At 38.9% G+C, this 15,800-nt stretch overlaps 1 protein-coding gene across 1 annotated transcript; it reads right to left on the reverse strand.

Moving 5' to 3' along the window:
• Nucleotides 1–321: 321 nt before the first annotated feature.
• On the reverse strand, nucleotides 322–15,375 carry LOC141117150 (uncharacterized). The gene is made up of 6 exons (XM_073609793.1): nucleotides 15,118–15,375; nucleotides 11,428–11,763; nucleotides 7,915–8,217; nucleotides 5,701–5,820; nucleotides 3,347–3,387; nucleotides 322–679 (listed from the first exon to the last, which is right to left on the reverse strand). The coding sequence occupies exons 1-6, from the start codon at nucleotides 15,149–15,151 to the stop codon at nucleotides 614–616; spliced, it is 900 nt and encodes a 299-aa protein (XP_073465894.1). The 5' UTR covers nucleotides 15,152–15,375; the 3' UTR covers nucleotides 322–613.
• Between the last annotated feature and the right edge of the window lie 425 nt (nucleotides 15,376–15,800).

The raw sequence follows: 15,800 nt of genomic DNA on the forward strand, positions 1-15,800 counted from the left end.
ATTCTCTTACTTTGGAGGGATTCCCTTTCACTTTCTGTATTGGCTATTGGACAGGAATTGAAGGGAATCCTCCTCCATGTGAAGCAGATTGATACAGATTGCAAAAACCAAATGGGGTTTTAACCTTCCCCTACTATATCCAAAATTAAAAAATAAATAGAGGCCCTACTATATCTACAATAACTTTGGTTATAATTAGCATATGCTCAGTAGAAACAGATTCAAAGTCTAGTAAACCAAAGATACAAGATAAAACAGCATATGTGAAAACTGTCCATTAAAGTCCCTGATTCTGATGATTTGTCAGTGCAATTGTACTTGAATTTCAATACCGAACAAGTGTATTTTAAAATGTCTCCTAGCATGCAGGTTAGATTTGGTTTCTATATTTTTTATTTATTTTTTATTCATGTTGTTTAACATTTAAAAAGTAAAAAAGTTTTTACATTTTTAATTTGGTGTAATTAAAAAGCAAAGATTTATTATATAGTAAGGTGCAATGATGCAAAGTGCAAATATAGCAAAAAAATACTTTAATTTTCGTGAAAAAAAAAATTTTAGTAATGCTTGTTGCAAAGCTGAGAACTTTTCACACTGAAGATGCAACATTTTGCTATCTCTGCTGCTTTCTCCCTTGAGTGAGACGGCTCATATCCAGATGTGCATACACAATCCCATCCTAAAAAAACAAACGAAAAACAAAATTGTGGGCATATTTCTATACTTGGGTGAGACAAGCATAGTAAAGAATGGCTGTACACAGGTATAGGCCATGCTCAGGACCGTCTTTAACGTAGGGCAAAAGGGGCAGCTGCCCTGGGCCCTGTCATCGCTGTGGGGCCCAAAGCAGCTGCCACTAGACATGTGCATTTGTTTTCGTCCGAATGCATTTTCGTCCAAATTTCAGGTATTTTCTTTATCATTTTAACAAACGATAACGAAAGTGCAGAATGCGAAAAACGAAAGATCCGACATAAACAAATGCTTTATTTTCATTTTTTGCTACAACAGTTCGATATAGATAGGAGATTCGACATGATGATGACAATAACAATGTGTCCATCAAACCTGTGGTCGAATGTGCCTAACCTTAACTCTATTAGTCCAAGATTATTCTACATAGAGAGAAAAGATTCGACATAGAGAGAAAAGATTTGACGTAGGGGAGAAAAGATTTGACGTAGGGGAAAAAAGATTTGATGTAAGGGAGAAAAGATAAATATAAATAATGATGATGATGAATGTTTTTGGCTGATTGTAACCAAATAGGAGGAGCAGTAAAATAGCTAGAACTAAGTACACACGTACTTTGGCTTATGGTGTCTGTTGAAAGTTCTAAGAAGATTCGATGGAGCAGGTAAACTATACGGCGTCGTACAGTTTAGCTGCTCCGTCAAATCTTCTTTGAACATTCTACAGACACCATAAGCCTTCAATGACAGATTAAACCTTAATTTGGATTTTCGGATGAATGCAATTTTTAAAGAAAAAAAGAAATGAATAAAAACGAATTTCGGGAGTAACTAAATAAATTTATTTTTCGGACGAAAACGAAATTCCGAAACAAATACAGAGGTGAACGTGGATAGGGGGGATACAGAGGTGAACGTGGATGGGGGGATACAGAAGTGAACGTGGATAGGGGGGATACAGAGGTGGATGTGGATAGGGGGGATACAGAGGTGGACGTGGATAGGGGGGATACAGAGGTGAATGAGGGGGGTACAGAGGTGCACGGAAGGATACAGAGGTGAACGTGGACGGGGGAATACATAGCTGGACTGGTGCGGGGTGTACAAAGGTGGACGGAAGGATACAGAGGTGAATGTGGACGGGGGAAACAGAGGTGAACGTGGATAGAGGGGATACAGAGGTGGACATGGACAGGGGAATACAGAGGTGAACGTGAATAGGGGGGATACAGAGCTGAACATGGATGCTGGATACAGAGGTGAAAGTGGATAGGGGAGATACAGAGGTGAATGAGGGGGGTACAGAGGTGCATGGAAGGATAGAGGTGAATTTGGATGGAGGGATACAGAGCTGGAGTGGTGGGGGGTGTACAGAGGTGGACGGAAGGATACAGAGGTGAACGTGGACGGGGGAAACAGAGGTGAATTGTGGATGGGGGGTGGTACAGAGGTAGACAGGGGATACAGAAGTGAGGTGTGGATGAAGGGGTACAGAGCTGAACTGTGGATGGAGGGGTACAGAGGTGACCTGTGGATGGAGGGGGGGACAGAGGTGAACTGTGAATGGAGAGGTACAGAGGTGAACTGTGGATGGAATGGGGTACAGAGGTGAACTGTGGATGGGGGGGGTACAGAGGTGAACTGTGGATGGAGGGGTACAGAGGTGAACTGTGGATGAAGGGCGGGCACAGAGGTGAACTGTGGATGAGGGTGCAGAGGTAAGCAAAGTGATGTGCAGAGGTGACCAATAGATGGTTACTTTGGGGGAGGGAGGGAGGGAGAATATGCAAGTACTGCCCCTTCTGCTGATTTTTTTCTGTGCCCTGTATGATACAAACACCTCACACTACACACTCCCAATCCCTGTGTGTCATCCTGGATTCCTCTATCTCCCCCTTCACCCCATCATCCTGGACTCCCCTATTCCCCCTGCACATCACGTTACACTCCCCCATCTCTCCCCCCCAATCATCATGGACTCCCCTATCCCCCCATCATCCTGGACTCTGCTATTCTCCCCTGCCCCACCCATCATCCTGGACCCCTCTATCTCTCCCCCTTCATCATTATTATTATACAGGATTTATAGTGTGAATACAGGTTGTGCAGCGCTTTACAACATGAGGGCAGACAGTACAGTTACAATAAATTCAATACATAGGTTTACGTGTGTGTTTGTTTTTTGGAATATTGGGATGGAGAGAAAATTTGCATGGGGGGGCCCCAAGAAAATGTTTGCCCAGGGTCCAATCAACAATAAAGACGGCCCTGGCCATGCTTACATAAACTAACACATACAAGGGCGTAAAACGTGTAATATGCAAAAGCCATCACTGTTTGTTACTGCATAGCTGTAAAACCCAACTCCAAAGAAACATTCAAATTTTTTACTAAAATGGAGAAGGAAGATTTTGTCAGGTTCAGAAAAGTACCGTTGTACAAAAAACCTGATAGAGGGTCTAGCCTCTGTCCACTTAACAAATGTGCTTTCATTGTTTGACCCCCACTGAAAATATTACCAACACACCATGTTCGTTGTGTCCGTTAGGAAGCACGGGAAGAGTTTAGGTTTGGAACTCAGTTTATACTGTATAAGATACTACTGGTTCTAGCATTTTAGTATAAAAATAATTCACATGCAAATAAGATTTTACCAAATCTCTGTCTTGGTGCGTGACGTCTTGAGCTTTTTTATCTGAAATATAAAATTATATTTTGTTTGTTTTTCAACAAGAAAAAGTATGGAAATAGGAGATCAACTAATGTCATCAAGAATGCTGTCTCTTTAAACCAGTGTTTTCTTAACTATAGGCAGAGATTAAAGTGGTTGTACACACTGTACAACCAATTTTACCTACAGATAAGCCTATATTAGGGTTTACCTGTAGGTGCTGGATATATCTCCTAAATCTCCACGGTTTTACAAAAAAGTCATGCGCCGATGTCTACAGAGAAGATCATGCCATTTCTAAAGGGGTCATGCCGTGACTGGTGGCTCCCGTGTGCATGCGCGGGGGTGACGTCACGTGACTCTGGCCAGTCACAGAGCCGGAGTTCGCGGCCCCGGAAGAGGGGTGAAGATGGATCCTCGCTGCTAGTGGGGAAAGCGGTGACATTGCAGGCTTCGGTTTCAGGTAAGTGACACATAATGGGCTACTATGCAATGCATAGTAGCCCATTATGCTTTACTTTTTCAGGGAAATAAAGATGAAGTAAAACCTATCAGGGTTTACTTCCTCTTTAAGACAGAAAGGAACTTTAAATGTGGTATTACAAATTGTATATTTTTGTAAAAAATGTGTGTTGTATATACTGTATATAGTTTGCTAATTCATATCATGGATAAAAACAGCAAAATATACTCATGAAAAAACAGAGATTGGGGTTTTTATAACACTTGGTAATAGACCATTGTACTGTCATGTGATACAATGCCATATCATAAACATGCATCAACATTTTTTTTGACTTTCTACTTCTTCAGGACCAGAATTTTGAATATAAATGTAAGTGTTAAACATTGGTTTACATATCAACATGTTGTAACTCCAATAAAGGCATCAAAAACACTGTTCCCTTAACAGAGCTCTGTTCCTCATACCAGGCTAGAGGATTTGATTTCTGTGGCTTCTGGGCCCCAATTAGGCCTTCCGCTCTTGTTCTTCTAAGGGGATACCCCTTCACACAATCTTTTGTATCAGCCTTTGCTGTTGTCTTTAAGAGAGCAGAATATTTAATGCAACATATGGGCATGAAACCAATGTTTAACATATTCGGTATCTACATTAAAAAGTCTGGTCATGAAGAACAAGTGTCGTAAAGAGCATGGGTATTGATTTTGACATGTAATTTTGAGTGTTGATATTAGATTACAAATGTCTATTATCTATGTTGCAATTGTTCTAAATATTCTGATCTGGGGTTACTAATGAGTGTTATTTGCATGTCTTATAAATTATTTAATAATTTGTATATTTTTGCATACATTTGTGTTGGATATATATTATTCCTAATGCCAAATCTGCAAAGTGTTCGACAAAAGTGCATGGTTTGCAAAGCCAGCTTATTCAAGCAATCTGCTCACAACCCCTGGTGGTAAATGTGAAACTCTTCCCTGCTGGAAACTTTTATCCCAATATCAACTAAACAGAGTTTTATATTTGATAAAATCCTTGAAATGTGTTAAATTATCCTAAACATAATTGTTTTTTCCTCTGCAAAGTTAGAGTTTTTAAGTCATATTTTTAAAAAGATTTAATATTTGAAAAGAATATATTTAAAAATAATATTTAAATACATCTAAATGAGTCAGTCCATCAGTCCAAATGATTTAGCTAGGTGCAGCTTGGTGACAGTACCCTATGGCTTATCTGGTGGTGTAAGTCACCACCATCTATTGCTGTGGAGCTGGAAAATGCAGGAACAGGGCCAGAAATTCTGTCAGGGATATCTCATTGTGAAGTATACAAGGCATATATAAAGTCAAGGGCTCACTCGGTAGGCCAGGCTCTTCCTATAAATAAAGTTTAATTGCTGGGTGGACTGACACATTAACATAAACACTGTATTGTATTAAACAGAGCACTTTCTGATGCAATAGTTTACTAATTTAAAGTAGAAGTTCAAGCACAAGTGCATTTTCTGGCCATTCATGAAAACATTTTAACCTTTCAACCAAGTCATTTTGAGAAGTCAGGAAACACTGAAATGTTTTGAAGATTGATTAGCAAACCCAGTTGTATTTAATTTACTATCACAAGACACCCTATGTAGATGACTGAAAGCTTCAAAAGACACACCTATCCTATGAAGTATCCTAATAAAGAATTATAGCACTTCCAAATTAGTCTCTGCTTAGAGTGACCCAGACAGATATGCGGCCAATTCGTTTATCTCTGTTCTCCAAAAAAGGTGACATTACCACCCTTTATCCTATAAAAGAAACATTGTCTAATGTAAGCTTTTGAACCTTCTTTTTTGGAAATTCAGGACCCAAGTGATACTTTACCTATTTGCTTGTATGCCCAAAAGAGATGACCTGTGAGAACCAAAAGCAGAAGAAGACCTCCACAAAGAACAAAGCCCAGGTAACTTTTACATGATGTGGTAAAATCTTCTTTGGATTCATCTACAAAATAGTCACAAATATGTCAAACAAAACTGTATTTTCTAGCGTTGCATAAAGGTTGGCCATAGCATAACATGTCAATGCAAATAAGGTTTCCCTGAACTTTTTGGCTTTTGATATTTTTTTTCTTTTTTTAGCAAATCATGTTTCCTTCCTGTATATATAGTTGTTGAACTCATACCAAGTTGCATTGCTTCATATAACAGCAAATATTGCTCTTTCTGGTGTCCCAGACCATGGGCACTTCAGGCTTACTTAGCCTATGATTGCATCACCTCACTGGCATCTGGACAAGGTTCCCCAAACACCCCAGACTCTCCCACTCTTGAGACAAACAAAACCCCCTCCTGGACTCTCTAATTGCCTCTGCTCTCTCAGCATAGCTCCCAACTGTCACTGTTTCGAGGCACTGTCCCTGATTTGGAACAAAGTCCCTCTGCCCCTCTTTCCTCCTCCTTTGTCCCTCAATTTGGTCTGATCTATATAGTTATATATAAAATGCACAATTTATCTTTCAAAAAGTGTTTCACAGTGGTTAAACTTTCATCTAATTTCTAAATTGCTGCATTTGTAAATTTCAAAAGCCAGTTTAAAGGAATAATAGTGGTAAAAAAAAAAACACTTGTGGTTTTAACTAATCATTTTTGTGTAATTCTCCTTTAAGGGGGCATGGCAGGGGTGTGTGCTATGACTACATACTTTTGCTAACAGGTGCCCCTCATTTCCATCTCAAAAAGTTGGGAGATATGCTCTCAGTCCTCTGCCATCCCGTTTAGCTGTCCCAACTCTCCCAGTCCTGTAAGTAAGGAAGTCCCTCCAACATAAAGTCTTGTCTCTCCAGTGGGTCACCTCTCCTGGCTGGAGCACACCTTTTGCCTCACACTGGAGCCAAAAATGCTCTCTTTCTAAATGGCAGCAACTGCCCCGAGCTCTCATCAAGCTTTTATGATACGGGCTATGTACTCCTGGACACACACCCTGCTGCTCTTCAACAAAATATAGATGCTGGCCTGGGTTGAAGATTTCTTCCCTCCCAAGACACCTAGAAATCTACAAACTACAAAGCCCAATCTTGGAATATCAAATTCCGTAGAAAGCTGTTAAAACACTTTTCTGCATTCAAAATCGATACTCCGGAGTCCCGCAAACACATTGTGAACCCTGTGTCCTTTTTCTGACCATTTCCACAGTGACAAGGCCTCACAATGTCACACTGTTTAGACTTGACTAGCCAGATTTGTGCATGTTCCAGGTCAATGGGTGAACTGGGTAGTGCAACCGGCCACCAGCCCCTACAAATGTTATTTCTGTTACTGAAGTTTCATAACTAGCTTGAAACCATTAGTGATGAGATCCCTGCATGTAAAGTGTGTTAATCTAGCTATCTGCTTCCTGTTCTGACCTGCTATAACAGCACTTGCTAGGTAAAAATCTTAAAAACAAGTCCATATTTTCACAAAGCAGCAGTGATAGCGTGCAACTCATAAAGTGCCTCTTCATTCACAGTTCATACTTTGCAATCATTCAATTTGCGGAAAAATACTTGAAAAGGTGTGTTACCACAAACCATGTTCTCAACAACTGCCTTTTACAATGGCCACCAAACATCATGGCACACTTTTTGTGCTGCACATGCTTAGCTCATAGTTCCTACCATGATGGGACCAACTAGCTGCGTTTTCCTCCCTGGCCAAAAATCAAAAAATATCCACTGAGCACAATCGTACCATTAGTTCCATGTTTCTGGTCCCTACAGTTTTCTGAATACCAATGTTGGGCCCAAAGACTTCTATTGTGACAAATTCTATTAAAATTTAGGAAGCAGAAAGTGAAGAATTTGCAAGAACTGAGCAAAGAGTACCTAAGATCTCCTGGCAATGGTTTTAGAAAGCTGAATATTGGAAAGGAAAACATGGCTGTAAGTGTAATTAACACAATTATGCTTACCTCCCTCTGTCTTTTCCATAGATACCGGTAGTTCATGGCCTTTTTTTTTAACCTAATAGTGAATTATCCTAATTTATTTAAAAAGTATAATTATATTCAGTTTTACATATAACTGGGAATATATACTCGACAATCGTATATTGTTACCTGTTTCTTTTATTATCCAGTGTATCTGGATAGACGAAGAACTGGTCCACACTTCACAGGTCACATTATCTCCAAAATCCCAGGTGTCTCTGGGGAGTGAGAGATGGTTCTGAAAAGTCCTGGTGCCACCAGGTTCCTCCACAGAGGCCATGCTTCCCTTGTAATGTGTTCCAGAGACGGCCCAGGTGATGGAAACTTCATAAAGAGGAATACTGACTACACAAGCCAGCTGCATGGTAGGGTTCAGAAGAGAAGATTGGGGGGAAGCCAGGAGATGGATGGAGCTGTTCATTGTGGAATTGTCTGTAAATAAATAATGTATGCACTATGTAATGTCTAATCTATACAAAACGCAAACAGAATCCATACCAGTATATATTGGACAGTCTATTTTTGAACATAGACACTATAGGAAATTAGCTACACTCTTCTAGAAAATGTATGTAATATAATGTACTGTATGTAAATTGTTATCTGAGTGAGATTAGGTTCAGGATGAAATTTTTTCTACCTGCTATCACTGGAATCTGGCTAAATAACTGCATATGCATTTGGTGTACAATATTCCAGTAATACAAAATACCCATTGTTGCAACTGAGGGAAATTGCAACATAACATTTTATCCAAATAAAATGTACAACAGGCACAAGTGTAAATTGGTTGGCCTGATCCTAATTATGTATTGATTTTCTCAGCCCTAGACAACATGTAGTGCAGTCGTTGACAACAGACTACAGCTCATTAAAGCAAAAAAGCAGATAATGTTTGTTAAAGTGGATCTAAAGCAAATCGTTAAAAACTCACAAAAGATTTAATAATGTAATTTTGAATTTGTTTTTTTTAAATTCTGCAGCCTTTATTAAAATACTACCCAATCCTGCTCTAATGGTCCATGCTTAGCTAGCCACTTCCTGTTATAGGGTGACAACCGTTCCTCAATAGTACTCCTGTGTTGTCAGGATTTTCCTCAGATGAAACGGCTGTGGTAGTTACTAAGGCAGTGAAACTGATCAAACCACCTGTGCAAAATAATGGACAGCCTGAAAACATGACCTGTAGGGCTGCCTTGAGGACTGGAGTTGAGAAACACTGGTGTAGACTACAAGTACCCTCGCTGACACGCATTGCACAGGCATGGTCCATCGTTGTATGTTTCAGGAAGGTGGTTCAGAGCAATGATGTTCAGATGAGTGCAGGTAGCCAGGATGTGGCTGAAATAGGCTGCAGTAGAACAGCATCACTAATATGCAAAACACAGGATTAAAAAATTATAAAAATAGTATTTTTTTAATAAAAAAAAAAACCATGGCAACTGTTTATAAAACACAGTGGGGTTTTTTTTATCAAAAGCACAGTGGTGATATGTCAGGCATTAGTTTTTATGGTTTTGAAAAATTAAAAAAGCCTGCCAAGGGTTGTGACACATACAAACTTCTCCTAGCGTGTGACGCCTAATGGATTTGTTTATAAAATGAACTCTACATGTACCATTTGGTGACCTGGTTGTTACTACTGTATTATTATTTTTCTTTTTCTTTTCAATCCCACCTCTACCTCTTTGCACCTCTTTAAGGCTAGACATAAACTTATTGTTTTTAAATATGTATGCTATGTGGCTACTAATTTTATTGTATGTTATTATCCCAGATACCAAGCAATTGAGCTGCAAGTTTGAAAATGACTCACTAAGCTATTGCTAAACTTGCCAGGCTTTACAAGTTTGTTGCACATTTGCAGCAAGTCTGCATTGCATGACTCCAGATCCACTTTCTTTGTGAACATTCTGCAAGTTCTGGTTCAGTTATGTTGTGCAATAGTCATCACACCACAAGTGTCACTGTGACTTGCAGAGCTCTTGCTGTAGACTCACCACTGCTACTTTTCTCTTGCTAGAAACTTGCCACGCAAATTTTCTACAAATTGGAAAAGTGTCAACTAGAACTTGTGCTTCAAGCGCTCTGCAAGTGGGATGTTTTATAATGTTTGCACTGTTTGGTTTGTAGCTGTGGTTTGGCTCATCATTTAGCAGCCACATGGGATGGATTCCGCCTATAGATGGAAGGTTACAAATGACGAAACCAATCTATTGTCTAGCTTGCTATGAGTAAGGCCATTCATGGCTGAAACATGTCCGCTCTGTTACTTTTGCCAGTGACTTTTACCTGGGTGTCTAATAAAGAAGATTTACAATCCCATTGACGAGTGCCGGAATATCATTTTCAGTTGAATACATAGGGCATACAGGAGCCCTTATTGCAGCACCACCTACTACATGCAGCTATTGGGTCCGGCTGGGTTGAGCACGGCAAGTTTTTTTTTTATGTATCAAATGCAAATAGCCTGTTCACTTTGTAAGGGAATTTGCACTTTGCTAGTAACCTACCAGTACTCCAAAGACATGCTGGTAGGTTAATTAGACCCTGTCTAAAAAAAATTGGCCGCAATATGTGTATGTGTATGTCGCTGTGTATGTGTTTGTAAGCGGGTCGGGACCCTATGGAGTAAAGGATCGCGCTATGCCGCAGATGGACACCGGTGGGAAAAAGTGCCCTGAGGCAATTCAGTTCACATAGGTAGCGCTATACAAGTCAGTCATTCATTCAGGCAATTTGCACTTTGAAAAGGAATTTTCCAAGAGCATACTGGCTGTGATATAATTTAATTTTCAAAGAATACCCAATGACATGCAAGGAAAATTTAAAAAATGCATTTTTGCTTGCATATAATAGGATGATGAAAGTCAGCACAGCCTTCCCTCATTCACTAAGCTCTGGTGGAAATTTCCCTTACAAAGTTAACAGGCTGTTTGCCTTTACTAAATCAACCCCAGTGCTTTAGCAAACTAAATGCCATCCAGGTAACATTTAGATCTATTTACAGATACCTAAAGTGGTTGTTAGCCCATATAAGTAAGTCTATGCCACCCCTCTATTAAAGCCTGGCATAGCACACTGTCTTCTATAAAAATTATGCTTGTAAAAACCTGTTTAGAGCTATCTTCTGGCCGGGCACATGATTCGTGGCCGCTGTGTAGCTCCGATTGATGGCTTCTGCAGGAGCGGCCGAGACAGAGACACAGAACACGGAGCTGACAGGCAGGGAGGAGTGGGTGAGGGGGAGTGATGAGAGCAGAGCAGGGCTGCGGATGATGGAGGGACATACTCAGACAACAATGGTCAGGGCTCAGCAGCCCTGACTTTGGTTATCAGCGCAGAGAGGAGGACACAGGAAGTGGAGGGATCAGGGAGGTTTTTTACAGTTTAGAGAGAGGCAGATTACACAGTACAAGCACTGTGCTGTTTATTCTGCTTTAAGGCACCAGGATCTGTATTTTTATTTTTTTTAGGTTAACAAACACTTTAATCAAATGTGCCACCCATTAGACCTGATAACAGGCAAAGTCAGTGGCTGAAACATTGGAATAAAATACCTTTGTATATAAACTGAGCTATAAATTGGGTATTCATGTTACCTTGTCCTAAAACTAATGTTTTATAAAACTAATGTCTCACCTCTTATGATTAGAGCTGTCCCATTACTAAATCTCAGCTGAGTCGCATAACGGAATGCACAGAAATAAACTCCGTAATCAATAATCTGTACATTATAAATCTCCAGGTTTGCCATATAGGCAGAGTTTTTGCATCCATATTTACGAGCATCATTATCCTTATTGCAGGCCTTCACTAGTTTAGGACTTTCTGCAGGTTTGGAGCTCTTTTTGTACCAGGACATTAATGTTCCATCTTCTATTGTTGCATTAGACACACAGCTGATCACTGAGGTGGCACCAACATCAGCCGACACAATGATTTCAGGATGATGCAGAACCATCTGTGAGACAACCACTGGAAAAGAAGATAAATCAGAATTTAGCATAAAATATCTTCAACATATATGTAAATATATGACAGGTTTATGTTTTGGTACCATTTGATGAAAAACATTGAAGTTAAAGTTTAGTAAGCTGCTATATATTTAGAAAGTGTTATATGTATAACTACATCATCAACGTATAACACATTTAATAAAATGTATTTGAGCAAAAAATCCATAAGTGACATATCTGGTGCTAAAATTCTACCGATATATTATATAAAACAAAATCTGTCAACATTTTAATGTTTCTACATTACATTTTACTCCATGGGGTAAAACAAAAGCACAAATTACAATTCATAGTTAGCTAAAAACAGACAAATGCCATCAAGTTTACACTGTATGTTCCCGCTGTAGATTATCCCTCCCTTATGTCTGGTAAAGCCGTTGTTAGTAGAACAGTAAGTTTGAAGAACTCTCAGTAACAGACCCCTGGACAGCGGCATAAACTCAGCAGGGTTCTAATAGTTCCCCGGCCTATCAATAACTAAATAAAAGGTTTAGTATGGACATACACTTTACCTTTCACAGACTTCAATCAAGAGAAGGGCAAAATAAAATAGCTACCAAATTATGTGTAATAGACCAAAGAACCCATATTTAAGCCAAGTCAAAAATATTTTGTGTTTGTTTAACCACTTGCCTACCAGGCACTTACACCCCCTTCCTGCCCAGGCCATTTTTCAGCTTTCAACGCTGTCGCACTTTGAATGACAATTGCGCCGTCATGCTACACTGTCCCCAAACAAATTTTTTATCATTTTCTTCACACAAATAGAGCTTTCTTTGGGTGGTATTTAATCACTGCTGGGTTTTTTATTTTTTACTATACTTTTACTTTTACTTTACTTTTTTAAAGAAAAAAAAAAAAGACCAAACATTTTGAAAAATTTTTTTTCTTACTTAGATTCTGTCAGTAAATTTTGTAACAAAGTAATTTTTCTCCTTCACTGATGTGCGCTGATGAGGCGGCACTGATAGGCTGAACTGGTGGGCATTGATGTGGTGGCACTTATGGGTACTGATGAGGCGGCACTTATGGGCACTGATTAGGTGGCACTGATGTGGCACTGATGAGCACTGATTGGCGGCACTGATGGGCACTGTGAGGTGGCAATGATGGGCACTAATAGGTGGCACTGGTGGGCACTAATAAGCGGCACTGGTGGGCACTGATAGGTGACACAGGCAGTACTGATGGGCACTGATGGGCATTAATGGGTGGCACTGATGGGTGACACTGATGGGCATTGATCGACAGCAGTGATGGGCATTAATGGGCAGCACTGATAGGTGGCACTGATAGCCAGCATCAACTGGCATCGCTAATGGGCACTGATTGGTGGCACTTGTGGGCAGTGGTGGGCACTGATTGCTGCCACTGGTGGGCACTGCTGCCACTGCTGGGCAATTTTGGACACTGATTGGTGACACAGTTGGCGCTATATTGTAATCAGGGCACCGATGATCAGTGCCCTGATTACATGTGTAGATGTCCCCCTGCGTGGAGATGCCGCCGATCGGCTCTCCTCGCCACACACTCTGTTAGTGTGAGGTGAGGAGCGATAAATACCAGCATCTCCGCGTTTACATGGGACTGGCTGTGATTGGACACAGCTGATCGCATGGTTAAAGAGCCACGGACGCACCGTGTTGCTAGGACAAGGCACGGCCACCTCGCTGCGCGCCCACACGGGGCTTGCGAGAGCGACCGTTCTGGGACGCCGTCATATGACGGCGTCCCAGAACGAGAGCCGCACCACCCCGCCGTCATTTGATGGTGGGCAGGCGGTAACTCATAGAGAGTGGGGTCCATTCACAAAGATTATCACACAGGTTATCACTTTTTAAAATATCACAAGCATCTGCCTCGGGATATAGTAATAATATATAAGACAAAGTTTTTCAATTTAAATATTTATTTCATGTAAAAAAAAATACAGATTTCACGCCTATATGATATCATTTTGTTTGTCAGTTACACATTTTGAAAAGAGTATCATTCTGAGAAAAAATAAAGATTCTGTTCAGATAACTCATACATCTTATTGATTGGATTCCATGAGGAATCGTTTACTGTTACAGATCTAATCAAAGATTTTTCCTTGGAGAACTTAATTTTTGTTTCATGTTTTATACAAAATAAGTATTAAATAATCTTCAATGGGTTTGTTCTAAAGGGGAATTTCTCAGTTTTACATTTTTTTGACCATCCTTTAACTGTTTTATTTTCAAATTTTATTGCAATCTACCTTATTTAAAAACAAAAAGGCCTTTTGGGAACAAAAAATGTGATTAGTTATTTTGGCATCATGCCACTAGTAAACATAATTCCTTGTAGTACATCCTCTACCCTTTGTCTGTCTAATGTTCGGAAGATTCACTACCATTCACCAGGACTGAGGTGACAGAAAATAATTGGCCATTAAATTCCAAAAAATGGCAAATGTAGAAATAGAAATGATCAAATTTCAGTATCTGTTTTGAACGTCCTTTTTTCCCCTAGAAGTTTTATAATTTCCACTATGCAGTAAAATATAAGAAAAAAAATTGCCACTTAAATGTTCATAAAGTGAAGGTGACATTCACCAATCTTTAACTAAAGGTTAATCACTCACTGTTTTTTAAAAGCATACACCTGGATAATACCCCTACAATGATTGGTAAATGTCACAGTCACTACTTCATAAATATATGCATAGTGTTTGAGAGGAAATTAAAAAATATTGTGTCAGACAGAATCTACCCTTTAAACTCACTTAAAAAGCAAAAACCGTTTCAACATGATGTATTTTTATGAAGTTCAATAAAAAATTGTGGTTTACGGAGTTACTGTTTATTTTACTGATGTAATCCATATTCTGTTTTTATTTATTGAGAATTTGTTGATATTAGTAAATTGTATAATATGCATTGCTTTTGGCCCCAGACATAGGTGATAATAATTCTAATATGCATTAACATTACTAAAAATTCATAATTCATTTGAAAGATAAAAGTTACAATTTTCAGATCTTGTAGTATTCCAATATTTTCATGAAAAGGTATTTAAAAAGTCTCATATAGAACTCTATAATATCTATACAGAAACTAAAACACAATTTTAACCAGAGATCAAACTTCCATGTTATATGTTGTCTTTTTTTTTTTTTTTACATGTAATTTTTTTTTGTCATATGCAAATTTTAACAAGACTATATAAATGTTATAAATATACAAACATTTTAGTTTTCAAATTATTTGTTCTTCTGCTTATTTTTTTATTATGAATAACTAACATTAAGGTAGGCAAAACCATATTTTGAGAAATAAAAGTTACTTACCTTCAGAGAATAGGAAAAAATTTAAAAGCCTCATGTTTGTTTGCTGCTGGTGGTGGTATACTGATTTCTGGTTTATGCTTAATACATATTCTTGGAAAACCCTCCTCCTGTCAGACCTTACCTCTTTTTCATGTACACTGATGAAAACATACTGTTCTTTCTAGAAGCCGAATAAATAATTACGGTATGAGTTATGCAAATGTGGCATTATAAATGGAAAAATTAAAGTGTATTAACATCTTTTGCTTCTTTTGTGCCTGTTAAATATACCAATGAAAGCTTTTTCCAAAATTTGTTCTATTAGTGCAAAAAAATAACTGTTAATCCTGCCCAAAATCCAGTCCTTTCTTGCGTATTGTGCACTCTGCAGTTAAACAGGAAGTGTATTAAAAAATCGGTGATCAAGTGCCGCGCAAAAAAACCACCACTGTGCTCTAGTGCAAAACCAAACAATAGCTATAGCTGCCAACTTATAAAAAGTGATGTGAAATAGTATTTTAAATAAATAAAATAGTGGCGCTATAAATCACATGAATAATTTATATGTAGTGATAGCTAGTGAAATGAAATACATCAACATTTGGTGCTATTGCTATACCAATATAATGTCCGTGATACTTCCAAATGACTCTACCTTTCCATTAGTGACCAGGAGAGTAAAAAAAAACAGTTACAAATAATAA

The sequence above is a fragment of the Aquarana catesbeiana genome, linkage group LG13 (assembly GCF_042186555.1).
Source record: "Aquarana catesbeiana isolate 2022-GZ linkage group LG13, ASM4218655v1, whole genome shotgun sequence".
Taxonomy (NCBI): Eukaryota; Metazoa; Chordata; class Amphibia; order Anura; family Ranidae; genus Aquarana; species Aquarana catesbeiana.

Excerpts from the sequence above, each read along its gene's own strand:
- LOC141117150 (XM_073609793.1), bottom strand. The coding sequence starts at position 15,151 with ATGAGGCTTTTAAATTTTTTCCTATTCTCTGAAG. Across the intron at positions 8,218-11,427 it reads GACAGCTCTAATCATAAGAG|ACAATTCCACAATGAACAGC; the intron begins GTGAGACATTAG and ends ATTTATTTACAG. Across the intron at positions 3,388-5,700 it reads TTGGGCATACAAGCAAATAG|ATAAAAAAGCTCAAGACGTC; the intron begins GTAAAGTATCAC and ends TTTATATTTCAG.